Genomic DNA, 26,234 nt, shown 5'->3' on the forward strand with positions numbered 1-26,234 from the left:
CATGATCATTTCCCAGAACATTAGTATCAATTCAGAAAAAGAAATAAAAAGACAACAGAAAAACATAATAAACAGAAAAAAAAATTTTTACAGGCCATACCCCTTACTGATCCCTTTCATTGATCACTAGCATTTCAAACTAAATCTATTTTAACATTTGTTCCCCCCATTATTTATTTTTATTCCATATGTTCTACTCATCTGTTGACAAGGTAGATAAAAGGAGCATCAGACACAAGGTTTTCACAATCACACAGTCATACTGTGAAAGCTATATCATTATACAATCATCATCAAGAAACATGGCTACTGGAACACAGCTCTACATTTTCAGGCAGTTCCCTCCAGTCTCTCCATTACATCTTGGATAACAAGGTGATATCTACTTAACGCATAAGAATAACCTCTAGGATAACCTCTGGACTCTGTTTGGAATCTCTCAGGCATTGACACTTTGTATCATTTCACTCTTTTCCCTTTTGGTCGAGAAGGTTTTCTCAATCCCTTGATGCTGGGTCTCAGCTCATTCTAGAGTTTTTCTCAATCCCTTGATGCTGAATCTCAGCTCATTCTGGGATTTCTGTCCCATGCTGTCAGGAAGATCCACACCCCTGGGAGTCATGTCCCACATAGATAGGGGGAGGGTGGTGAGTCTGCTTGCTGTGTTGGCTGGAAAGAGAGGCCACATCTGAGCAACAAAAGAGGTTCTCTTGGGGGTGACTCTTAGGCTTAATTTTAAGTAGGCTTGACCTAACCCCTGTGGGGTTGTTTCATATGAACAAACCCCAAGACTGGGGGCTCAGCCTATAGCTTTGGTTGTCCACACTGCTTGTGAGAATATCAAGAATTCAACTTGGGGAAGTTGAGTTTTCACCCCGGTTCTCACCATTCCCCGAAGGGGAATTTGCAAATACTTTTCCACTCACTGATCAAATCACTCTGGGATTCATCAGGGCATCACCCGGACAAACCAACAAAATCTCATGTCCTATACAAAGTTCCATGTACTTAGGTGTTCAATCAACTATCTACATAAGTTAAATTAGGAGACGCACTAGTCAAAGTATAGATTTGTACCAAATTAACATTTTTTGCTTTAGTCTCACACATTAGTTGAAATTTTAAAATATTAAGTACCATCTATTTTCAGCACACTGCAGTAATGACATTCTTTTGTTCTTCCTCATGCAAAAACATTTTTTAAATTTGTACATTTAATCACTATCATTATACACTCTAGGCATTCCTAGATACACCATCTCAATCTTTATCATCTATCTTTCTTTGTGATTTCATTTATGCCCCAGCCCTCCTCCCTCTATCATTCTCATATGTAGCTTCATTTAGTGTTTTAACATAATTGTATTACAGTTAGGTAATATTGTGCTGTCCATTTTTTTTTATTAATTAAAAAAAAATTAACTAACAACATTTAGAAATCATTCCATTCTACATATGCAATCAGTAATTCTTAATATCATCACATAGATGTATGATCATCATTTCTTAGTACATTTGCATCGATTTAGAAAAAGAAATAGCAAGACAATAGAAAAAGAAATAAAATAATATAGAGAAAAAATAATAAAAAATACAAAAAATATATATAAAAAACAGAACAAACAAACAAACAAAAGCTATAGCTCAGATGCAGCTTCATTCAGTGTTTTAACATAATTACAATGCAATTAGGTAGTATTGTGCTGTTCATTTTTGAGTTTTTATATTCAGTCCTGTTGAACAATCTGTATCCCTTCAGCTCCAATTACCCAATATCTTACCCTATTTCTATCTCCTGATGGTCTCTGTTACCAAGGAAATATTTCAAGTTTATTCACTAATGTCAGTTCATATCAGTGAGACAATACAGTATTTGTCCTTTTGTTTCTGGCTAATCACACTCAGCATAATGTCCTTAAGGTCCAGTCATGTTGTTACATACTTCATAACTTTATTCTGTCTTACAGCTGCATAATATTCCATCTTATGTAAATGTCACAGTTTGTTTAGCCAACCGTCTGATGATGGACATTTGGGCTGTTTCCATCTCTTGGCAATTGTTAATAATGCTGCTATAAACATTGGTGTGTAAATGTCCATTTGTGTCCTTGGCCTCATGTCCTTTGAGTAGAGACAGCATATAGATGGGTCCTGGTTTTTAATCCATTCTGCCAGACTATGTCTTTTGATCAGAGAGTTTAATTCATTAACATTCAGTGTTATTACTGCATGGGTAGTACTTTCTTCTACTATTTTGCCTTCTGGATTTTATACGTCATATCTAATTTTCCTTCTTTTCGCCTTTACTCATAGTTTTCCTTTCTACACTCTTCTCCAACCTCTCTCTTCTGCCTTTGTATCTGTCTCTAGTGTTCTCTTTAGTATTTCTTACACAGCTGGTCTCTTGGTCACAAATTCTCTCAGTGATTTTTTTGTCTGAAAATGTTTTAATTTCTCCCTCATTTTTGAAGGACAATTTTGCTGGATATAGAATTCTTGGTTGGCAGTTTTTCTCTTTCAATAATTTAAATATATTATCCCACTGTCTTCTCGCCTCCATGGTTTCTGCTGAGAGATCTGCACATAGTCTTATTGGGCTTCCCTTGTATGTGATGTATTGCTTTTCTCTTGCTGCTTTCAAGATCCTCACTTTCTCTTTGACCTCTGACATTCTGATTATTAAATGTCTTGGAGTATGTCTATTTGGATCTATTTTCTTTGGGGTATGGTGCACTTCTTAGATCTGCATTTTTAAGTTTTTCATAAGAGTTGAGAAATTTTCAGTGATAATTTCCTCCATTAGTTTTTCTCCTCCTTTTCCCTTCTCTTCTCCTTCTGGGTCACCCACAACACGTATATTCGTGCGCTTCATATTGTCTTTCAATTCCCTGAGTCCCTGCTCATATTTTTCCATTTTTTTCCCTATAGTTTCTGTTTCTTGTCGGATTTCAGATATTCCGTCCTCCAGTTCAGAAATCCTATGTTCTGTCTCTTGAAATCTACCATTGTAGGTTTCCATTGTTTTTTTCATCTCTTCTACTGTGTCTTTCATTCCCATAATTTCTGTGATTTGTTTTTTCAGACTTTCAGTTTCTTCTTTTTGTTCTCTCCTTGCCTTCTTTATATCCTACCTCAACTCAATGATTTGGCTTTTGATGAGGTTTTCCATGTCTGTGCGTATATTCTTAATTAATTGTTTCAGATCCTGTATGTCATTTGAATTGCTGGTTTGTTCCTTTGACTGGGCCATATCTTCAATTTTCCTGGTGTGATGTGTTACTTTTTGCTGGTGTCTAGGCATTTAATTACCTTAATTAGTTTATTCTGGAGATTGCTTTCACTTCTTTTACTTACGGTTTTCTTGCTGGATGAATTTGTTGTCTATCTGTTCTTTGACATTCCGTTCAGCTTTATCTGGACCTTTAGCTTAAGTTTTGTTTAACAGAGGAGAATTTTTCAGTTCTTGTTTTCTTGTTTCTTGCCCTGCTTGTGTGATGCCTTTCCCCCCCCCACACACACTTAGGAGGGTCTACTTAGATATTATAGACCCCAGCCAGATTTTCCCAGACCAAACTGGCCTCCTATCAGGAGGAAAGAGTCACCTGGGTCGGTTTTCCCTGAGGGTGAGACCCAGCAAGTTGAAAGACTTTCCTGTGAAGTCTCTGGACTCTGTTTTTCTTATCCTGCCCAGTATGTGGCACTTGTCTGACTACAGGTCCCAGCAGCATAAGATGATGCGGTACCTTTAACTTTGGCAGACTCTCCCTGCTGGGGGCGTGGTGGAGACAGAGGAGAGGTTGTAGGCTGGTTTTAATGACTTCAAATTACAAGCCCTGGTGTCTGAATACCTTGATGGAGGGATTCCACCTGGGCGGGGCTTCACCCCTCCCCTGGGGAAGGCACAGGCTCCAGATAAGCCCCCAAAAGAGCTCATTTCTCCCTATGCCTGGGGCAGTTGCAGCCTGAAAAGTCCGGCCACTGTATCCAGAGGCAGTCAAGCCTTCGTAGATACACAGCCACAAAAACCTCTGTTTCCTTCTTTTTTTTTTTCCCCCCTTTTTCTGTCAGTTCTGCCCCCTTGGCACCAGGGCAAAAATTAGCAACCTCTGCTTTAATCAGGTTCCCCTAAGGTGGGGGCCTATTTTTAGTAGTCAAAATTTGTTAATTAGTTCCACAATTGGCATTTGATTGTGCCCAGTCCCTGCTGCTGGTAAAGTCCTTTCCTTTCCCCTCTGGGAAGCAGCCTGTGGGGGAGGGGCGCTGGCCGCCACACCTTTGGGAACTGATGGTTCTGGGGGGTGCTCGCAGCTGGTCCAGCTGGTCCAGACTGGGATATGCCGTGTGTCTGGTCACTGATGTGGCCCCAGGAGCTGTTCTGTACTGTTTCTGGTTATTTAGTAGTTGTTCTGGAGGACGAACTAAAATGCGCACGTTGTTAAGCTGCCATCTTGACCCGGAAGTCCCGTTAATGACTTGTTTATTCATTCTTCCATGTGGCTAACTTTTTAGGTTATTTCCAATGTTTTGGTACTGTAATACCAAAATCAACACCTCTGCACAGCAAATTTAAAAGTTTGGCTAAAATGATCCCTGACGGGGGATTTACTCAGTAACATTCATGCAACAAATATATCCTAACCAACTACTATGTACTAGTCACTATATTTCAAAGCTGGGCTCCTAACCACTATGTAATCCTTTCTGGAATAAAGGAGGATATAAATAATTACATAAATAGGTGAATTAAATGTAATACCATGCAATGAAAAAATAAGATAAAATCCAAACTCCCAATACGATGTTCAAATTCCCACATGAACTGGGTGTGACCTCCTTCTCTTAATTATCCCAGTCTCAAATTGCATGTGACAACTCCAAAATTCTTCTAGCATTTTCTCAACACACACATACAAGCTCTTGGTCATTTTCTATTTCTCTACAAATGCCTTATCTTCTCTTCTTTCCCCATTTTTCTAGAGACTAATGAATTCCTTAAAACTAAACACAGATGTCAACTTTTATGCCTAAAATAAACCCTGTTCTCTGCTCAATGTTCTTATATGGTATAGTAATTCTCTTTATACTGCTGTCTCCATTCAATAGAGTGTGAGCCCTTGAGAGGACGTCTTGCTTTGCATTCTCAGGACTTAGGACATTACCTAGTACCAAATGAGTCCCAAGACTAAATTACTACCTTCTTAACAGTATCTCATTAAAATAACTGAATATGTAACAGATTTCACTTAAACACAGGTTTGAAGTTAAGCTAAGATTATAGAGATAAACTTTTACCTTGAAACAACTTTTTGTGTGAGATCATGAATACTTAATGTCCTTAACTCTAAAAAGGGTAACACTTTCTCTTAGAGCTAAGAACTCATCTTCTTACTGATGGAATTCCTGGTGTTTTAGGGAATTGGGATTCTAATAAATACACCACTTTTTGCATACACTAACAGTGGAATGGAACAAAACATTCACAGTCACCCAAACCCAACATATCCAAATTACTAGGCTAAAGAAACCCAGGATTCAGGTAAGTTTTATGCATTAAAAAACAAAAAACAAAAAACATTTTAAATCATCAGTAGAAGGCAGTGCAAAATACAGAAAAAAAGTCCACACTTCTGTTATTCACATTTAGGATGAATGTGAATAAAAGATGACCCCAAAGCTGGTCTGGGGAATGAGGATGGGACCAGTAAGACAAAAGGATATGTCAGAGATGGGATGGCAGAGAAGAGCTAAACAGAAGCACCATAAACTGCTTCTACCTAAAGAGTCTCTATATTCATGAGTAATTATATTTCTAAGATTTCTCAGCTGACCTAAAGACATGAAGAGCTCCACCCTCCCAAAGACTGCATACCAATACGATGATTTTGGCCTGTGGCTGCCTCGTGTTGATAAGCTGTACGATGGCCTCGATCCCACCTGCTACCTCTTCTGCTGTATTTTCATGGTTGTTTGTTCCTACCCAGACAACAATGACCTGTAATTGAGGGAAGAGAAAAAAAGGGAAAAAAAGATAAATACTAAGAATAAAGCAATGGCCAACACTGAGGTGAAAATCTTAATAAAAGATCAAAAAAGGGTAAACTTCTCAAATGGTGTTGGATAACTTTAACAGGGCATCCATCTTAAGATACTGACCTATTACTCAGAACCATATCAGAATAAATTAAAAATGGATTAAATATGTAAGTGCCAAAATTGTACAAGACAGAACAAGAAAATTCCTTTATTTTTGTGAAGTTGGAAGATGATCTCTCCACACCCAGAAGCTATACAGAAAATATTAATAAATTCAACTGTACAAACATAAAATCTTCTGCTTGTCAAAAAATATATTAAGTGAAGTAAAATCTAAGCGATCTGGGAAAAAAAAACTACAATTCGTATCATAAAGACTTAAGCTTCCCGACTAGAACTACTTCTTAGAAAAAATAAGAAGAGTACTCAAAGGGGTACTCAAGGAAAAAGTCATTGTGGAGGCTAAATGCAGTTTTTTTTTTTAATTTATTAATTAAAAAAATAAAGAAACAAAGTGAAACGACATACACAATCAGAAATTCACAATATCATCACTTAACTGCATATTCATTATTTCTTAGAACATGTGCATTAATTCAGAAAAAGAAATAAAAAGACAATAGAAAAAGAAACAAAACGAACACAGGAAAGAAAAAAAAAAAGATTATGCCTACCATACCTCTTACCCCTTGCTTTCATTGATCACTAGCATTTAAACTAAATTTATTTTAGCATTTGTTCCCCCTATTATTTATTTTTATTCCATATGTTCTACTTCTTTGTTGACAAGGTAGATAAAAGGAGCATCAGACACAAGGTTTTCACAATCACACAGTCACATTGTGACAGTTGTATCATTATTCAATCGTCCTCAAGAAACATGGCTACTGGAACACAGCTCAACATTTTCAGGCAGTTCCCTCCAGCCTCTCCATTACATCTTTTTTTTTTTTTTTTAACATGGGCAGGCACCAGGAATCGAACCCGAGTCCTCGGGCGTGGCAAGCAAGCACTCTTACCTGCTGAGCCACCATGGCCCACCCTTTCCATTACATCTTGAATAACAAGATGATATCTACTTGATGCATAAGAATAACCTCCAGGATAACCTCTCAACTCTGTTTGGAATCTCTCAGCCACTGACACTTTGTCTCATTTCACTCTTTCCCCTTTTAGTCGAGAAGGTTTTCTCAATCCCTTGATGCTAGGTCTCAGCTCATTCTAGGGTTTTTCTCAATCCCTTGATGCTGAGTCTCCATTCATTCCAAGATCTCTGTCCCACGTTGCCAGGAGGGTCCACACCCCCGGGAGTCATGTAGTCTCTGTCCCACATAGAGAGGGGGACGGTGTTGAGACTGCTCGTTGTGCTGGCTGGAGAGGGGCCACATCTGAGCAACAGAAGAGGCTCTGTTGGGGGTGACTCTTAGGCCTAAATTTTAAGTAGACTTGAGTTATCCTTTGTGGGGTTACGTTTCATATAAACAAACCCCAAGACTGGAGGCTCTACCTATAGCTTCGGTTGTCCACAGTGCTTGTGAGAATATCAAGGAATTCAACTTGGGGAAGTTGAATTTCTCCCCGATCTCACCACTCCCCGAAGGGGGCTTTGCAGATACTTTTCCACTCACTGACTGAGTCACTCTGGGATTCATCGGGGCATCACTCTGGACAAACCAGCAAAATCTCATGTCCTACCTGAGATTCCAAGTACTTATGGCATTCAAACTATCTACATAAGTTATATTAGGAAATGTACTAGTCAAAATATTAATTCTGTAACAAATAAACATTTTGTGCTTTAGTCCCACACAGAAGGTGACATTTTAAAATATTAATTACCATCTATTTTCAGTACCCTGCAATAATGACATTCCTTTGTTCTTCCTCATGCAAAAACATTTTTAAAATTGTACCTTGCACATTTCACTATTCTAATACACTCAAGGCATTCCTAGATTATACCATCTGTTTTAGTTTGCTAGCTGCCGGAATGCAACACACCAGAGATGGATTGGCTTTTAATAAAAGGGGATTAATTTTGCTAGTTCTTCAGAGGAAAGGCAGCTAACTTTCCACTGAGGTTCTTTCTTACATGGAAGGCACAGGATGGTCTCTGCTGGTTTTCTCTCCAGACCCCTGGGTTCCGACAACTTTCCCTGGGGTGACTTCTTTCTGCATCTCCAAAGGCCTGCGCTGAGCTGCAAGTGCTGAGATGAGGAATGCCGAGCTGCTTAGGTTGCGCTACGTTGCGCTCTCTCATTTAAGCACCAGCCAATTAAGTAAAACGTTACTCATTGCAGCAGACATGCCTCCTAGCTGACTGCAGATGTAATTATCAACAGATGAGATTCACGTACCGTTGGCTATGTCCACAGCAACAAGACTAGGTATGCTCATGGGCCAAGCTGACAACTGACAACTAACACACCATCTCAATCTTTAACATCCATCTTTCTTTCTGATTTCATTTGTGTCCCCAGCCCTCCTCCCTCTATCATTCTCACATGCAGCTTCATTCAGTGTTTTAATATAATTATATTACAGTTAGGTAGTATTGTGCTGTCCATTTCTGAGTTTTTGGATCCAGTCCTGTTGCACAGTCTGTATCCCTTCAGCTCCAATTACCCAATATCTTATCCTATTTCTATCTCCTGATGGTCTTTGTTACCAACGACATATTCCAAGTTTATTCACTAATGTCAGTTCATGTCAGTGAGACCATACAGTATTTGTCCTTTAGTTTTTGGCTATCTCACTCAGCATAATGTTCTCAAGGTCCATCCACGTTGTTACATACTTCATAAGTTTATTCTGTCTTAAAGCTGCATAATATTCCATCGTGTGTGTATACCACAGTTTCTTTAGGCACTTGTCTGTTGATGGACATTTTGGCTGTTTCCATCTCCTTGCAATTGTAAATAATGCTGCTATAAACATTGGTGTGCAAATGTCCGTTTGTGTCTTTGCCCTTATGTCCTCCGAGTAGATACCTAGCAATGGTATTGCTGGGTCATATGGCAATTCTATATTCAGCTTTTTGAGGAACCGCCAAACTGCCTTCCACAGTGGTTGCACCATTTGACATTCCCACCAACAGTGGATAAGTGTGCCTCTTTCTCCACATCCTCTCCAGCACTTGTCATTTTCTGTTTTGTTGATAATGGATATTCTGGTGGGTGTGAGATGATATCTCATTGTGGTTTTGATTTGCATTTCTCTAATAGCCAGGGACGTTGAACATCTCTTCATGTGCCGTTTGGCCATTTGTATTTCCTCTTCTGAGAAGTGTCTGTTCAAGTCTTTTTCCCATTTTGTAATTGGATTGTCTGTCTTTTTGTCGTTGAGTTGAACAATCTCTTTATAAATTCTGGATACTAGACCTTTATCTGATATGTTGTTTCCAAATATTGTCTCCCATTGTGTAGGCTGTCTTTCTACTTTCTTGATGAAGTTCTTTGATGCACGAAAGTGTTTAATTTTGAGGAGTTCCCATTTATTTATTTCTTTCTTCAGTGCTCTTGCTTTAGGTGTAAGGTCCATAAAACCGCCTCCAATTGTAAGATTCATAAGATTAAGATATCTCCCTACATTTTCCTCTAACTGTTTTATGGTCTTAGACCTAATGTTTAGATCTTTGATCCATTATGAGTTAACTTTTGTATAGGGTGTGAGATACGGGTCCCCTTTCATTCTTTTGCATATGGATAGCCAGTTCTCTAGGCACCATTTATTGAAGAGACTGTTCTGTCCCAGAAGAGTTGGCTTGACTGCCTTATCAAAGATCAAATGTCCATAGATGAGAGGGTCTATATCTGAACACTCTATTCGATTCCATTGGTCAATATACCTATCTTTCTGCCAGTACCATACTGTTTTGACCATTGTGGCTTCATAATATGCCTTAAACTCAGGCAGTGTGAGACCTCCGGCTTCGTTTTTTTTCCTCAAGATACTTTTAGCAATTCGGGGCACCCTGCCCTTCCAGATAAATTTGCTTATCGGTTTTTCTATTTCTGAAAAGTTGTTGGGATTTTTATTGGTATTGTGTTCAATCTGTAAATCAATTTAGGTAGAATTGACATCTTAACTATATTTAGTCTTCCAATCCATGAACACGGTCACGGTATGCCTTTCCATCTATTTAGGTCTTCTGTGATTTCTTTTAACAGTTTTTTGTAGTTTTCTTTATATAGGTTTTTTATCTCTTTAGTTAAATTTATTCCTAAATATTTTATTCTTTTAGTTGCAATTGTAAATGGAATTCGCTTCTTGATTTACCCTTCAGATTATTCGTTACTAGTGTATAGAAACACTACAGATTTTTGAATGTTGATCTTGTAACCTGCTACTTTGCTGTACTCATTTATTAGCTCTAGTAGTTTTGCTGTGGATTTTTCAGGGTTTTTGACATATAGTATCATATCACCTGCAAACAGTGATAGTTTTACTTCTTCCTTTCCAATTTGCATGCCTTGTATTTCTTTTTCTTGTCTAATTGCTCTGGCTAGAACTTCCAACACAATGCTGAATAACAGTGGTGATAGTGAACATCCTTGTCTTGTTCCTGATCTTAGGGGGAAAGTTTTCAGTTTTTCCCCATTGAGGATGATATTAGCTGTGGGTTTTTCATATATTCCCTTTATAATTTGAAGGAAATTCCCTCGTATTCCTATCCTTAGAAGTGTTTTCAACAGGAAAGGATGTTGAATTTTGTCAAATGCCTTCTCTGCATCAATTGAGATGATCATGTGATTTTTCTGCCTTGATTTGTTGATACGGTGTATTACATTAATTGATTTTCTTATGTTGAACCACCCTTGCATACCTGGGATGAATTCTACTTGGTCATGATGTATATTCTTTTAATGTGTTGCTGGATTCGATTTGCTAGAATTTTGTTGAGGAGTTTTGCATCTATATTCATTAGAGAGATTGGTCTGTAGTTTTCTTTTTTTGTAATATCTTTGCCTGGTTTTGGTATGAGGGTGATGTTGGCTTCATAGAATGAATTAGATAGTTTTCCCTCCACTTCAATTTTTTTGAAGAGTCTGAGCAGAGTTGGTACTAATTCTTTCTGGAATGTTTGGTAGAATTCACATGTGAAGCCGTCTGGTCCTGGACTTTTCTTTTTGGGAAGCTTTTGAATGACTGATTCAATTTCTTTACTTGTGATTGGTTTGTTGAGGTCATCTATTTCTTCTTGTGTCAAAGTTTGTTGTTCATCCTTTCCAGGAAGTTGTCCATTTCATCTACATTGTTGTATATTGGAATGAAGTTGTTCACAGTATCCTGTTATTACCTCCTTTATTTCTGTGGGGTCAGTGGTTATGTCTCTTCTTCCATTTCTGATCTTATTTATTTGCGTCCTCTCTCTTCTTCTTTTTGTCAATCTTGCTAAGGGCCCATCAATCATTGATTTTCTCATAGAACCATCTTCTGGTTTTATTGATTTTCTCAATTGTTTTCATGTTCTCAATTTCATTTATTTCTGCTCTAATCTTTGTTATTTCTTTCCTTTTGCTTGCTTTGGGGTTAGTTTGCTGTTCTTTCTCTAGTTCTTCCAAGTGGACGGTTAATTCCTGTATTTTTGCCCTTTCTTCTTTTTTAATATAGGCATTTAGGGCAATAAATTTCCCTCTTAGCACTGCCCTTGCTTCATTCCATAAGTTTTGATGTTTGTGTTTTCATTTTCATTTGCCTTGAGATATTTACTGATTTCTCTTGCAATTTCTTCCTTGATCCACTGGTTGTTTAAGAGTGTGTTATTGAGCCTCCACATATTTGTGAATTTTCTGGCGCTTTGCCTATTATTGATTTCCAACTTCATTCCCTTATGATCTGAGAAGATGTTTTGCATGATTTCAATCTTTTTAAATTTGTTGAGACTTGCTTTGTGAACCAGCATATGGTCTATCTTTGAGAATGATCCATGAGCACTTGAGAAAAAGGTGTATTCTGCTGTTCTGGGTTGTAACGTCCTAGCTCATTTATTGTAATATTCAAATTCTCTGTTTCTTTATTGATCCTCTGTCTAGATGTTCTGTCCATTGATGAGAGTGGGGAACTGAAGTCTCCAACTATTATGGTAGATGTGTCTATTTCCCTTTTCAGTGTTTGCAGTGTTTTCCTCGTGTATTTTGGGGCATTCTGGTTCAGTGCATAAATATTTATGATTGCTATGTCTTCATATTGAATTGTTCCTTTTATTAGTACATAGTATCCTTCTTTGTCTCTTTTAACTGTTTTACATTTGAAGTCTAATTTGTTGGATATTAGTATAGCTACTCCTGCTCTTTTCTGGTTGTTATTTGCATGAAATATCTTTTCCCAACCTTTCACTTTCAACCTGTTTATCTTTGGGTCTAATATGTGTTTCCTGTAGACAGCATATAGAAGGATCCTGTTTTTTAATCCATTCTGCCAGTCTATGTCTTTTGATTGGGGAGTTCAGTCCATTAACATTTAGTGTTATTACTGTTTGGGTAGTACTTTCCTCTACCATTTTGCCTTTTGTATTTTATATGTCATATCTAATTTCCCTTCTTTCTACACTCTTCTCCATACCTCTCTCTTCTGTCTTTTTGTATCTGTCTCTAGTGCTCCCTTTAGTATTTCTTGCACAGCTGGTCTCTTGGTCACAAATTCTCTCAGAGATTTTTTGTCTGAAAATGTTTTAATTTCTCCCTCATTTTGGAAGGACAATTTTGCTGGGTATAGAATTCTTGGTTGGCAGTTTTCCTCTTTTATTAATTTAAATATATCATCCCACTGTCTTCTCGCTTCCATGGTTTCTGCTGAGAAATCTACACATAGTCTTATTGGGTTTCCCTGTTATGTGATGGATTGCCTTTCTCTTGCTACTTTCAAGATCCCCTCTTTCTCTTTGACCTCTGACATTCTGACTAGTAATTGTCTTGGAGAACGTCTATTTGGATCTATTCTCTTTGGGGTACGCTGCACTTCTTGGATCTGTAATTTTAGGTCTTTCATAAGAGTTGGGAAATTTTCAGTGATAATTTCTTCCATTAGTTTTTCTCCTCCTTTTCCCTTCTCTTCTCCTTCCAGGACAATCACAACACATATATTTGTGCGCTTCATATTATCATTCAGTTTCCTGAATCCTACTCATATTTTTCCATTTTTTTTCCCCTATAGTTTCTGTATCTTGTCAGATTTCAGAGGTTCTGTCCTCCAGTTCACTAATCCTAACCTCTGTCTTTTGAAATCTACCATTGTAGGTTTCCATTGTTTTATTCATCTCTTCTACTGTACCTTTCATCCCCATAAGTTCCATGATTTGTTTTTTTCAGACTTTCCATTTCTTCTTTTTGTTCATTCCTTGCATTCTTCATATCCTCCCTCAATTCACTGATTTGGTTTTTGATGAGGTTTTCCATGTCTGTTCGTACATTTTGAATTAGTTGTTTCAGCTCCTGTATCTCATTTGAACTACTGGTTTGTTCCTTTGACTGGGCCATATCTTCAATTTTCCTAGTGTGATTTGTTATTTTTTGCTGGCGTGATTTGTTATTTTTTGCTGGTGTCTAGACATTTAATTACCTTAATTAATTTATTCTGGAGATTGCTTTCACTTCTCTTACCTAGGGTTTTCTTGCTAGATGAATTTGTTGTCTATCTGTTCTTTGACCTTCAGTTCAGCTTTTTCTGAACCTCTAGCTTAGGTTTTGTTTAACAGAGGATAATTTTTCAGTTCTTGTTTTCTTGTTTCTTGCCCTGCTTGTATGGTGCCTTTTCCCTCCCCACCCTTAGGAGGGTCTACATAGGTATTATAGACTCCAGCCGGGTTTTCCTGCACTAAACTGGCCTCCTATCAGGGGGAAGGAGTCACCTGCGTCAGTTGTCCCTGAGGGTGAGACCCAGCAGGTTAAAAGAGTTTCCTGTGAAGTCTCTGGGCTCTGTTTTTCTTATCCTGCCCAGTATGTGGCATGTCTGCCTGCGGGTCGCACCAGCAAAAGATGTTGTGGTACTTTTAACTTTGGAAGACTCTCCCTGCTGGGGGCATGGTGGAGACAGAGGAGAGGTTGTAGGCTGGTTTTAATGGCTTCAAATTGCCAAGCCCTGGGGTCTGAATTCCTTGAGAGGGGGATTCCATCTGAGTTGAGCTTCACCTCTCCTCTGGGGAAGGCACAGGTGGGAGACAGCCCTGAAAGCAGCCCATTTCTCTGTCTATGCCTGGGGCAGTTGCAGCCCGAGAAGTCCTGCCGGTGAATCCAGAGGCTGCCAAGTCTCCATAGAAACACAACCACTAAAACCTGTTTCCTCCCCTTTCCTCTTTTTCCGTGAGCCCAAGAGCGACCTCCACTTGACCAGGTTTAGAGTCTTTTTCTTTCCCCTCTGGGAAGCCGCCTGTGTGGGAGGGGCGCTGGGCGCCGGCCACCGCGGCTTGGGGAACTCACAGTTTTGGGGAGGCTTACAGCCGGTCCAGCTGGTCCAGACTGCGGTACGCCGTGTGTCCAGTCACTGACGTGGCTCCAGGAGCTGTTCTGTACTATTTCTGGTTATTTAGTAGTTGTTCTGGAGGATGAACTAAAACACGCATATTGCTAAGCCACTATTTTGGCCCCTCCTCCCTCCTAAATGTAGTTTTTTTTTTTTATTAATTAAAAAAAATTAACTAACAACATTTAGAAATCATTCCATTCTACATATGCAATCAGTAATTCTTAATATCACATAAATGTATGATCATCATTTCTTAGTACATTTGCATCGATTTAGAAAAAGAAATAGCAAGACAACAGAAAAAGAAATGATAATATAGAGAAAAAAAAATAAAAAATACAAAAAATATATAAAACAAATAAAACAAAAAAAACACAAAACTATAGCTCAGATGCAGCTTCATTTAGTGTTTTAACATAATTACATTACAATTAGGTAGTATTGTGCTGGTTTTAATGTAGTTTTGAACATACATTTAATGTAGTTTTGAACCTTGATATTCTTTGTTTTTGGTGGTGTTTGGTTGCACATGGCTAGAATGCTTTTGATCACTCTGCAAATCAGGGAAACCAATGTTCTAAAAACTATGACCTTAAGTAGATCGGTTTGTCCATGTCAGGTTGCTGGTTGGTAGGCCCCTCTGAGGCCCTGAGGCCCTAAATGTAGTTTTGAAAAACCTTTCTCTTAAAAAAAAAAATTTTTTTTCCAAACTGGATTTCACTTAGAGACATACATCTCACTCATATAACCCAACAAAGTAAACCTTCATTCTGTCCAAAACAGGAACACAGATGAGTTTCTGTATTAGAAATGCAAAAAATAGAATGCTTTCAGGTAAAGCAACTTCTATCAGTTGCTCAACTTTGTTTTTTCCTTCTTTGGGGTTGAAAACAATTATATGAAGTGTGTTATTGAAAACTGGAAGGAAAGTGAGCCTTGTTTTAAAATGGCAGATAATCTCGCAAAATTGACTAGTGGCTTTGGTTGGAAGGTAGATTTTAAAAGCCATGAACTTGGATATTTAGTAGAAGAGATTTCCAAATTAAGTGTCGAAAGTGCAGCCTGGTTTCTCCTCACAGCTTACAGTGAAAGGCGAAAGGAAAGAGATAAGCTGAGAACTGAACTCTTGAGTAAAAAGAAACCAGAAATTAAGGTCCTGGAAAATTCTGGGCCTACAGAAAGGGAGACTCCAGAGTATAGTGCCCTGTGTGTGGATTTCACCAAATGTGGAACCAGCCAGCCATTTCAGAGAAAGTCAGGATCGGACATGAAGTTATCCAGGAAGGATTTGTGGAAACTCCTTATGTCTGATGGGCATGATCCGAGGCTACTGCATGGAAAGCCAACGAGAGTGCTGTGGGACTTGTATAAACAGAGCCGCAGCCAGTCTGGACTGGGAGATTCAGAGAAGGGACACATTGGAGGAAAAATAACTTCAGAGGCAAAACCATGGAGGCTGAGGTCTGAAGTCAAGAAGCCTCGGGCCAGGAGAGCAGACCCATCCAAACCTGTCGAGAGGGTGAGTTTGCCCCAAAGGCAGAGAATGGGCCTTCCACCTCGTTGCAGTGGGACAGTCATGCCGCCTCAGGTCTTGGAGAGAGTGAAGCACGTTCCTTGGGGTTTGGGGAGAGCCTGGCTGCCACCACATGGAGGGGTTGAGCGTGTGCCCCGGAGATGGCAGAGAGCCCAGGTGCGGCCCCAATGCTTGGAGAGGGTGGAGCCTACAGAAGGGTGGTCTCCCCAATATCCCCCAAGGTTGCATTCAGAGAGAGGCAGGCGTAGGCATTTGGAAAGGGTGGGACTGCCACTTTCTAAAGCCCTGTGGATAAATGACTCTCAGACTTTGAAATCTAATGGACTTTGCCGTGCAGGTTTTCGAAAGTGTATGCGTCCAGTGACCCCTGTGTTCCTTCCTCCCTATGGAAATGTGTATATGTATCCTATGAATGTTCCTCCTTTGTATGTTGGCAGCAAATAACTTGTTAAGAGTTTTCAAAGGTCCAGAGCAAATGGAGAGAATTTTGCCTTAGGACAGACAATGCCTGTAACTGACTTGATGAGATTTTATACTGTCTTTAATTTTGTACTTCATTTGTATTGCTACTGAAAGGTTTAAGGTTTCTGATATTGTTATGAAATTAATGTATTTTGTATATAGGAAAAATATGTCTTTTTTAGGGGCCAGAGGGTGGAATGTGCTCATTTGAAAGGAAGTATGCCCCCTAAGAAAAGCCATGTTTTAATATAAATCTCATTTCTTAAAGGTAGAATAATCCCTATTCAATACTGTATATTTGAAACTGTAATGAGATCATCTCCCTGGTTGATGTGATTTAGTTAAGAATGGTTGTTAAACTGGATTAGGGGATGACATGTCTCCACCCATTTGAGTGGGTCTTGATTAGTTTCTGAAGTCCTATAAAAGAGGAAACATTTTGAAGAATGAGACTCAGAGAGAGCAGAGAATGCTGCGGCACCATGAAGCAGAGAGTCCACCAGCCAGCGACCTTTGGAGATGAAGAAGGAAAACGCCTCCCGGGAAGCTTCATGAAACAGGAAGCCAGGAGACAAAGCTAGCAGATGACACCATATTCGCCATGTGCCCTTCCAGCAGAGAGAGAAGCCCTTACTGTGTTCGCCATGTGCCTTCTCACTTGAGAGAGAAACCCTGAACTTCATCGGCCTTCTTGAACCAAGGTATCTTTCCCTAGATGCCTTTGATTGGACATTTCTTTAGACTTGTTTTAATTGGGACATTTTCTCGGCCTTAGAACTGTAAACTAGCAACTCATTAAATTCTCCCTTTTAAAAGCCATTCCGTTTCTGGTATATTGCATTCCGGCAGCTAGCAAACTAGAAGAGATTTTGTCAACATCTCAACTCAGGACTTTTATTTGTTTATTTATTTATTTTTTAATTATTAATTTCTAAATTTTTTTTTAAATATAACAAACACAAACATTCTTAACTTATGATCATTCCGTTCTACATATATATATCAGTAATTAATAATATCATCACATAGTTGCATATTCATCATCATGATCATTTCTTAGGACATTTGCATCAATTCAGAAAAAGAAACAAAAAGACAACAGAAAAAAATTCATACATACCACACCCCTTAACCCTTCCCTTTTGTCACTAGCATTTCAATCTACTAAATTTATTTTAACATTTGTTCCCCCTATTATTTGTTTTTATTCCGTATGTTTTACTAGTCTGTTGATAAGGTAGATAAAAAGAGCATGAGACACAAGGTTTTCACCATCACACAGTCACATTGTGAAAGCTATATCATTATACAATCATCATCAAGAAACATGGCTACTGGAACACAGCTCTATATTTTCAGGCAGTTCCCTCCAGTCTCTCCACTACATCTTGACTAACAAGGTGATATATCTATTTAATGTGTAAGAACAACCTCCAGGATAACCTCTCGACTGTTTGGAATCTCTCAGCCATTGACACTTTATTTTGTATCATTTCACTCTTTCCCTTTTGGTAGAGGTTTTCTCAAGCCCTTTATGCCGAGTCTCAGCTCATTCTAGGGTTTTTCTCAATCCCCTAATGCTGAGTCTCAGCTCATTCTAGGATTTCTGTCCCACGTTGCCAGGAAGGTCCAAACCCCTGGGAGCCATGTCCCACACAGACAGGGGAGGGTGAGTTTGCTTGCTGATTTGGCTGGAGAGAGAGGCCACATCTCAGCAACAAAAGAGGTTCTCTTGGCGGGGGCTAATTTTAAGTAGGCTTGACCTATCCTTTGTGGGGTTAAGTTTCATATGAACAAAGCCCAAGATTGGGGGCTCAGCCTATTGCTTTGGTTGTCCCCACTGCTTGTGAGAATATCAAGAATCTAACTTGGGGAAGTTGAATTTTCCCCTTTCTCACCATTCCCCAAAACGGACTTTGCAAGTACTTTTTTATTCACTGTTCAAATTATTCTGGGATTTATCAGGACATCACTCTGGACAAACCAACAAAATCTCATGCCCTACTCAAGGTTCCATGTACTTATGGTGTTCTTAATTATGCTGTCTACATAAGTTATATTAGGAAACGCACTAGTCAAAATAAAAATTTTGTACCAAATAAACATTTTTTGCTTTAGTCTCACACTTAAGTTAAAATGTTAAAAACAGACGGTAATTAATATTACCATCTATTTTCAATACCCTGCAGTAATGACATTTGTTCTTCCTCATGCAAAACCATTTTTAAAATTTGTACATTTAGTCACTATTATTATACACTCTAGGCATTCCTAGATTATACATCTCAATCTTCATCATCTTTCTTTCTTTCTGATTTCATTTGTGCCCTCAGCCCTCCTCCATCTATCATTCTCACATTCAGCTTCATTCAGTGTTTCAATATAATTGCACTACAGTTAGGTAGTATTGTGCTGTCCATTTCTGAGTTTTTACAATCAGTCCTGTTGCACAATCTGTATCCCTTCAGCTCCAATTACCCAATATCTTACCCTATTTCTATCTCCTAATGGTCTCTGTTACCAATGAAATTCTCTAAGTTTATTCACTAATGTCAGTTCATATCAGTGAGTCCATACAGTATTTGTCCTGTTGTTTCTGGCTAATCTCACTCAGCATAATGTCCTTAAGGTCCATCCATGTTGTTATACACTTCATAACTTTATTCTGTCTTACAGCTGCACAATATTCCATTGTATGTATGTATATACCACAATTTGTTTAGCCACTAGTCCGCTGATGGGCATTTTGGCTGTTTTCATCCCTTCGCAATTGTAAATAATGCTGCTATAAACATTGGTGTGCAAATGTCCGTTTGTGTCCTTGCCCTCATGTTCGCTGAGTAGATACCTAACAAATGGTATTGCCGGGTCATATAGCAATTCTATATTTAGCTTCCTGAGGAAATGTCAAACTGCCTTCAACAGTGGTTGTACCATTTGCCATTCCCACCAACAGTGGATAAGTGTGCCTCTTTCTCCACATCGTCTCCAGCACTTGTCTCAACTCAGGAGCTTAAAAATGAGATCAAGTGTGGGGTAGGTGTGTACGGTGAACATTTGTCAATACCTGCTTCAAAATTTCTTCAGGAGAATTTGGAGGCTTGATCGCCAGTTTGTTTGTATAGTTAAACAGGTTCAAAACTACTTCCCTCATCCTAACCCCAGGTTCACGCATTCCATAGAATAACGTGTTTCATTAGCATCACATTTCTTTCTATAATAGAAGAAAATCATTAAAAACAATTACAAATTCAACCCAGGCAAACAATATGCTGATTTCCCAATTAAATATGCATTTTGGCATATTTTAAACCAACAACACTATCATTGATCTTAAAGAAGAATCAAAGAGCAAAAATGAAATAGTATTAGTTTCAGACTATTTAAATACTTGAACAAACTTCAAGATTAATAATATACTTTAAAAATGAGCTTCATTTTACCTTAGGTTTAATATTCTCCAGTTCTCCATTCTTTAGTCTCCATAAAACATGTCTTGTTGTATCTCCTCCAATTCCAAAATTCAGTGCATGAAGGGGGGAAAAAAGCTCTCGCCATATCTAAAAAGAGAAAAGCATGATTTACTTATGCCATAATCAGTGGGAAATAAAATCCTTCAACTGCAATACATGAGACATTCAAAACAGCAATTTCCATTTCCTGTATTCAAATGGTGTGCCACTCACTGTTTAAAGGGTTTTTAAGATGCCACTGTATAACTCAATTCTTAACTGAGGTCTCAGCTCAAGAACTGAGTCATAACTCAAGCCTTAAGAGGTACCAACATTTATAATTAAGTTGAAAACTTACTATACTCTCCTTTCCTTTTTTTTTTTTTTTTTTTGGCATGGGCAGACTCTGGGAATCGAACCCAGGTCTCCGGAATGGTAGGCGAGAATTCTACCAATGAGCCACCTGTGGCACCCTCTCCCTTCCTTTTATTCAACCATTTAAAGGAACAGGGTAAGATAGAAACATGAGCTGAAGAAATTTAGAGTACTGGAGACAAAAAAAGAATAAAGATATCTTTTCTTTTAAATTCCCCTTGGAAGAATGCTTAACCCTCACCGCTCCACCACCACCCCCCCCCCCACACCCAAAAAAGGTTTGGAACAGCTTAACTCAAAAATACAAAAAATAAAAAAATAGCAAAATACCAAGAATAAGAATTGAAAATCATGACTTGGACAAAACACAATGCCATGCCTCCTGGAAGCCAGTGCCAAAGAGTGTTTGGTTATAAACAATGCTATTTTTTTCTGTCTCATCATGCTTGGTAGCACAAAAACACCCCATTAGGTAGGTCTGATTTCCCTTACACTCTGAACTACAGTTCCCTAAGAGTCATGAATAAGTGACTTGAATAACTTTCATTCCCTCAGAATGAAAGTCTGTTAGTGATTATTGGATACATTAGCAGCCAAGAGCCGCCAGCCCCCCTTCTGTCTTTACCTCATACTGCTGCATTAACTGTACCATGGAGTCGCCCACAAACAGTACATCAGGCTCTTTGTCTTTACAGTCCAGGACAAATCTGTTGTGCTGGTTGGGAGAAGAAAGGAACATTAGAAACTGGCATTTCTTTTCCTGTGAGATTTCTTGGCCTAGAAAGAACAGTTGTCCAACCAGTTACCTTTCCTTTTGATCTGTCTGTAAAACTCATTTCTTTAGATTGCAATTAACTGCTGGAACTTTCCTCCCACCCTAACCATACTGATCACACTATGTTTCAGAAAATCTGAATTCTACTGAAAATAGTAAACTGAAAAAGTTTACCTTTGCCCCAACTTTCACTAAGAAAATTTCAGATAAACAGGAAAACTAAGGGAATGATGTGACTGAACATCTGTATAGCTTCCATCTATAGAGATCACAATTCTTCACTCCTAAACATTTCAGTATGTATCTCCTAAAAGAAGGACGCTCTCTCATCTCAAGTATTGGACAAAGTATTATAGCTACTTCTTACATCAGAATCAAATCAATATTTATGTATTTTATTTAAATGTTTTTAATATGGACTTTGAAAATGTCTATTAAATTCTAGATGTGAGACACTGGCAAACTGGGACTCAAGTGTTTTCAGTCTAATCCAAGTTTGTAAGCAGTGGTGACATGGGCCTGGAATGCCTCCCTCTGTTCTAAAGGCATAAGACACTTTTTAAATAGATTTTACCCATCAACACAAAAGGATATAATTTAAACATTTAATATTCATTTCTGAAATAAATTTATACGATATTTTTAGTAACAGGTCTCTAGTCAAAATTGCTGTTTCAAATGTTAAAATAAACTTAGTTTGAAATGCTAGTGATCAGTGAAAGTGAGGGGTAAGGGGTATGGTAGGTATAATCTTTTTTTTTTTCTGTTTTCATTTTATTTATTTTCTACTGTCTTTATCTTTTTTTGAATGGATGCAAATGTTCTAAGAAACGACGAATATGCAACTAAGTGATGATATTGTGAATTACTTATTATCTATGTTAATATTTTATTACATTTGTTAAATTTTTTTAATAAATACATTTTTTAAAAATTGCTGTTTCTTCTCAAACTGTACATTCAATTATGCTTCCCTTATGAATTAAAGTAGAGCCACAATTTAAATATTTCTTCTGATACTACCAATACAAGTGACACTACAGGTTCAAGTGGAAAGGACAAAATTAACTGAGGAATAATTTGGCAGTTCATTAAAATATCCTTCTTTTAGGGTGGTAGGATTAGGAATAACTTTTTCTTTTTACTATGGTTTGTGTAAAGAAAATTTTTTTCAATTACTATTATTTCAATATCTATTTTAAAACTGATAGGATAAATAAGAATTTAGCAAGTGATTAGGTGCTTTCCACCTAATGTCAACTCTTTACTGCACAAACTGCAGTACCTACTACCTCTCAATATCAATAAAACAGTTCATGTTTATCAAAGTCAAGGAATTTAAGCAATGCTATTATGAAGGTTCTATTACTTACAATTTCCTTTTAAAGTATATGAGTAATATACTTTTTTTTTTTAGCATTATACAGATTAGTATTAGGATATAACAATGACAATGAGAATATTGTTAATTTTTTTGTTTTTTATTAATTTTTTTAAAAATATGACAACACTAAATCTTAACATATGATTTTGTTTTACATATATAATCAGTAATTCACAATCATCACATAGTTGTATATTCATCATAATCATTTCTTAGAACATTTGCATCAATTCAGAAAAAGAAATAAAATAACAGAAAAAAAATTCATACATACAAGACCCCTTGTCCCTTCCTTTCACTGATCACTAGCATTTCAATCTACTAAATTTATTTTAACATTTGTTCCTTCTATTATTTAATTATTTTTAATCCATATGTTTTACTCATCTGTCCATAAGGTACATAAAAGAAGCATCAGACACAAGGTTTTTCACAATCACACAGTCACACTGCGAAAGTTGTAACATTATACAATCATCTTCAAGAAACATGGCTACTGGAACACAGCTCTACTAAAGTATATGAGTAATATATTCTTATTGTAGTAAGTTTGGGAAAACAGAAAAGACAAAAACGATAATCCTATCACTTATAATCATTTTGGGGTATTTTCATCTCTTCTCTTTTCACACTGTACCCCGCCCCCTTCCCTGCCTGCTACCTTAAAAAAAAAAAAATAGTTATATTATCATGTACACTTTCTGTTGGCACATGGTACTTTTGGGGACAGAAAAATCTACATTCAAATTCTAGATTTACCTACTAGTCCAACAACCGTAAGCAAATACATCACCCAAGTCTTGGTTGAGAGTTCTACGAAAGGGGCCCAGCTATTGCCTGGCACAGAACGCATACTCAATAAATAACAGCCATTATAACTGCATTTAACATGATACTAAAATAATTTTTCCATATAGCTAAAAACTTCATAACCATAATTTTTAATCGCCACACAATATTCTACTGAACACATCCACTGATCCTTTCTCTACTGGTGGACTTGCCAGATGCCTCCTATTTATTTATTTATTTATTTTTTTTCTGTTTGAAATCTCTTAGCCATCGACACTTTATTTTTTGCTTGTTTTTTTTATTAATTAAAAAAAAGTACAAGAAAGAAACACAAACATTCCCAACACATACACTCAGCAATTCACGATATCATCAGTTGCATATTTATCATCATGATCATTTCTTAGAACATTTGCATCAATTCAGAAAAAGAAATAAAAAGACAACAGAAAAATAAAACAAAACCAGAAAAAAAAATTTTACGTCCCATACCCCTTACCCCTCCCTTTCATTGATCACTAGCATTTCAAACTAAATTTATTTTAACATTTGTTCCCCCCATTATTTATTTTTATTCCATATGTTCTACTCATCTGTTGACAAGGTAGATAAAAAGAGCATCAGACACAAGGTTTTCACGATCACACAGTCACACTGTGAAAGCTATATCATTATACAATCATCATCAAGAAACATAGCTACTGGAACACAGCTCTACATTTTCAGGCAGTTCCCTCCAGCCTCTGCATTACATCTTGGATAACAAGGTGACATCTACTTAATGTGTAAGAATAACCTCCAGGATAACCTCTCGACTCTGTTTGGAATCTCTCAGCCATTGACACTTTGTCTCATTTCACTCTTTTCCCTTTTGGTCGAGAAGGTTTTCTCAATCCCTTGAGGCTGGGTCTCGGCTCATTCTAGAGTTTTCTCAATCCCTTGATGCTGAGTCTCAGCTCATTCTGGGATTTCTGTCCCACGTTGCCAGGAAGGTCCATACCCCTGGGAGTCATGTCCCATGCAGACAGGGGGAGGGTGGTGAGTTTGCTTGCTGTGTTGGCTGGAGAGAGAGGCCACATCTGAGCAACAAAAGAGGTTCTCTTGGGGGTGACTCTTAGGACTAAATTTTAAGTAGGCTTGACCTAACCCCTGTGGGGTGAAGTTTCATATGAACAAACCCCAAGACTGGGGGTTCAGCCTATAGCTTTGGCTGTCCACATTGCTTGTGAGAATATCAAGAATTCAACTTGGGGAAGTTGAGTTTTCCCCTGTTCTCACCATTTCCTGAAGGGGACTTGGCAAATATTTTTCCACTCACTGATCAGATCACTCTGGGATTCATCACGGCATCATCTGGATAAACCAACAGAATCTCATGTCCTACCCAAAGCCTCCTATTTATTTTGATGAAGAGATTAATACATTAAAAAATATGTTGGGAATTTTTAGGTCAAAGAACATCCACACTTCTCTGGATCATGTATGTATTTTCAAATTCTTAGCAAAAGGGCTATATACCAATTTATACTGATTCCAGTATGTATTAAAACTTGTTGTATTGTACTGTACCAGCAATGGATATTAATATTTCTCTCTTCCTCCCTTCTTTTCCATTGGTTCAATCTGTACTATTTTGGAAACAAAAAGTTAAATCGTTCCTGTCACATTTCTGTATTACTTGTAGTTCTTTTATGAACTAACTATCGAGATACTTAACTACTGGTACCTGGAGAATATTCTTATTGATTACTAACAAAAGACAATAATGCTTCATCTTTAATATTTACTGCAAATATTTCCTTTGGTCTCATACTGAGGCCTCTTTTTCTGGTTACTATATTTTGATACAATTTACATTAAATTTGTCTACAATCAAGTCTGCCAATATCATTTCTTCTAAACTTTTTATTATAGTAACAAACACAGGCATGCCTCATTTTATTGTGCTTCACTTTATTGCATTTTGCAGATAATACATCTTTTTTTTTACAAAAGGAAGGTTTGTGGCAACCCTACATCAAGCAAGTCTATTGGTATCATTTTTCCAACAGCATGTGCTCATTTCATGTCTTCGTGTCACATTTTAATTAAGGTACATATATTGTTTGTTTTTTAGATATAATGTTATTGCACGTAACAGGCCAATAGATAGTGTAAACATGTACTGGGAAATTAAAAATATTGTGTGAATGGCTTTATTGTTATATTTGTTTTACTGTGGTGGTCTAGAAATTAATCCACAGTATTTCTGAGGTATTTATGCCTATATATGACTCAAAATTTTCCATTTTAACCATTCTTAAGTGTACAACTCATTAGTATTAATTACAACCATAATACTGTGTTACCATTATCAAGACCCTTTATACCAACTTGTATATCCCCTCAAATAGAAACTCTGTACCTATCAAGTAATAACCTATAATCTACTGTTCTTACCTCTATAAATTTGCTTCTTCTAGGAATTCCATATAAAACAGAGTGTACAATATTTGTGTCTGGCTTATTTCACTCAATGTGAGGTCTTTAAAGTTCATCTATATGGTAGCTTACATCAGAACTGCATTCTTTTTTTCTTTCTTTTCTATCATTCTTTTTTATGGATCGATAATATTCCACTGTATGTATATTTCAAATGTTGTTTATCCATTCATCTATTGAGAGACACTTGGGTTGCTGGCACCTTTTGACTACTGTGAATAATGCTCCTTATAAACCCCAATACACAAATAGCTGCTTTCAATTCTTCTGGGTAGATGCCAAGAAATAGGGCTATTGGGTCATTTAGTAATTCTATTTCCAACTCTGTGAGGAACTGCCAAACTGATTTTCACAGTGGCTGCAAATGTGATTTTTATTAAAACAACTTTTTACTATGGAAATTATCAAACATACATGAAAGTGGAACAAATAACACAATGAACCTCCATGTATCCATCACCAGCTACAACAATCATTTAAATC

At 37.5% G+C, this 26,234-nt stretch overlaps 1 protein-coding gene across 3 annotated transcripts in view; it reads right to left on the minus strand.

The window, feature by feature from the left end:
• PAFAH1B2 (platelet activating factor acetylhydrolase 1b catalytic subunit 2) overlaps nucleotides 1-26,234 on the minus strand; it is a 53,416-nt gene that overhangs the window by 9,964 nt on the left and 17,218 nt on the right. For all 3 annotated transcript variants that reach the window (XM_077112820.1, XM_077112818.1, XM_077112819.1), the window contains exons 3-5: nucleotides 20,945-21,034; nucleotides 19,936-20,052; nucleotides 5,870-5,992 (exon numbers count right to left, since the gene is read on the minus strand). In XM_077112820.1, coding sequence (XP_076968935.1) covers nucleotides 5,870-5,992; nucleotides 19,936-20,052; nucleotides 20,945-21,034 — 330 coding nt within the window. The remainder of the gene's footprint in view (nucleotides 1-5,869; nucleotides 5,993-19,935; nucleotides 20,053-20,944; nucleotides 21,035-26,234) is intronic.

This window comes from Tamandua tetradactyla, chromosome 8, assembly GCF_023851605.1.
Source record: "Tamandua tetradactyla isolate mTamTet1 chromosome 8, mTamTet1.pri, whole genome shotgun sequence".
Taxonomy (NCBI): Eukaryota; Metazoa; Chordata; class Mammalia; order Pilosa; family Myrmecophagidae; genus Tamandua; species Tamandua tetradactyla.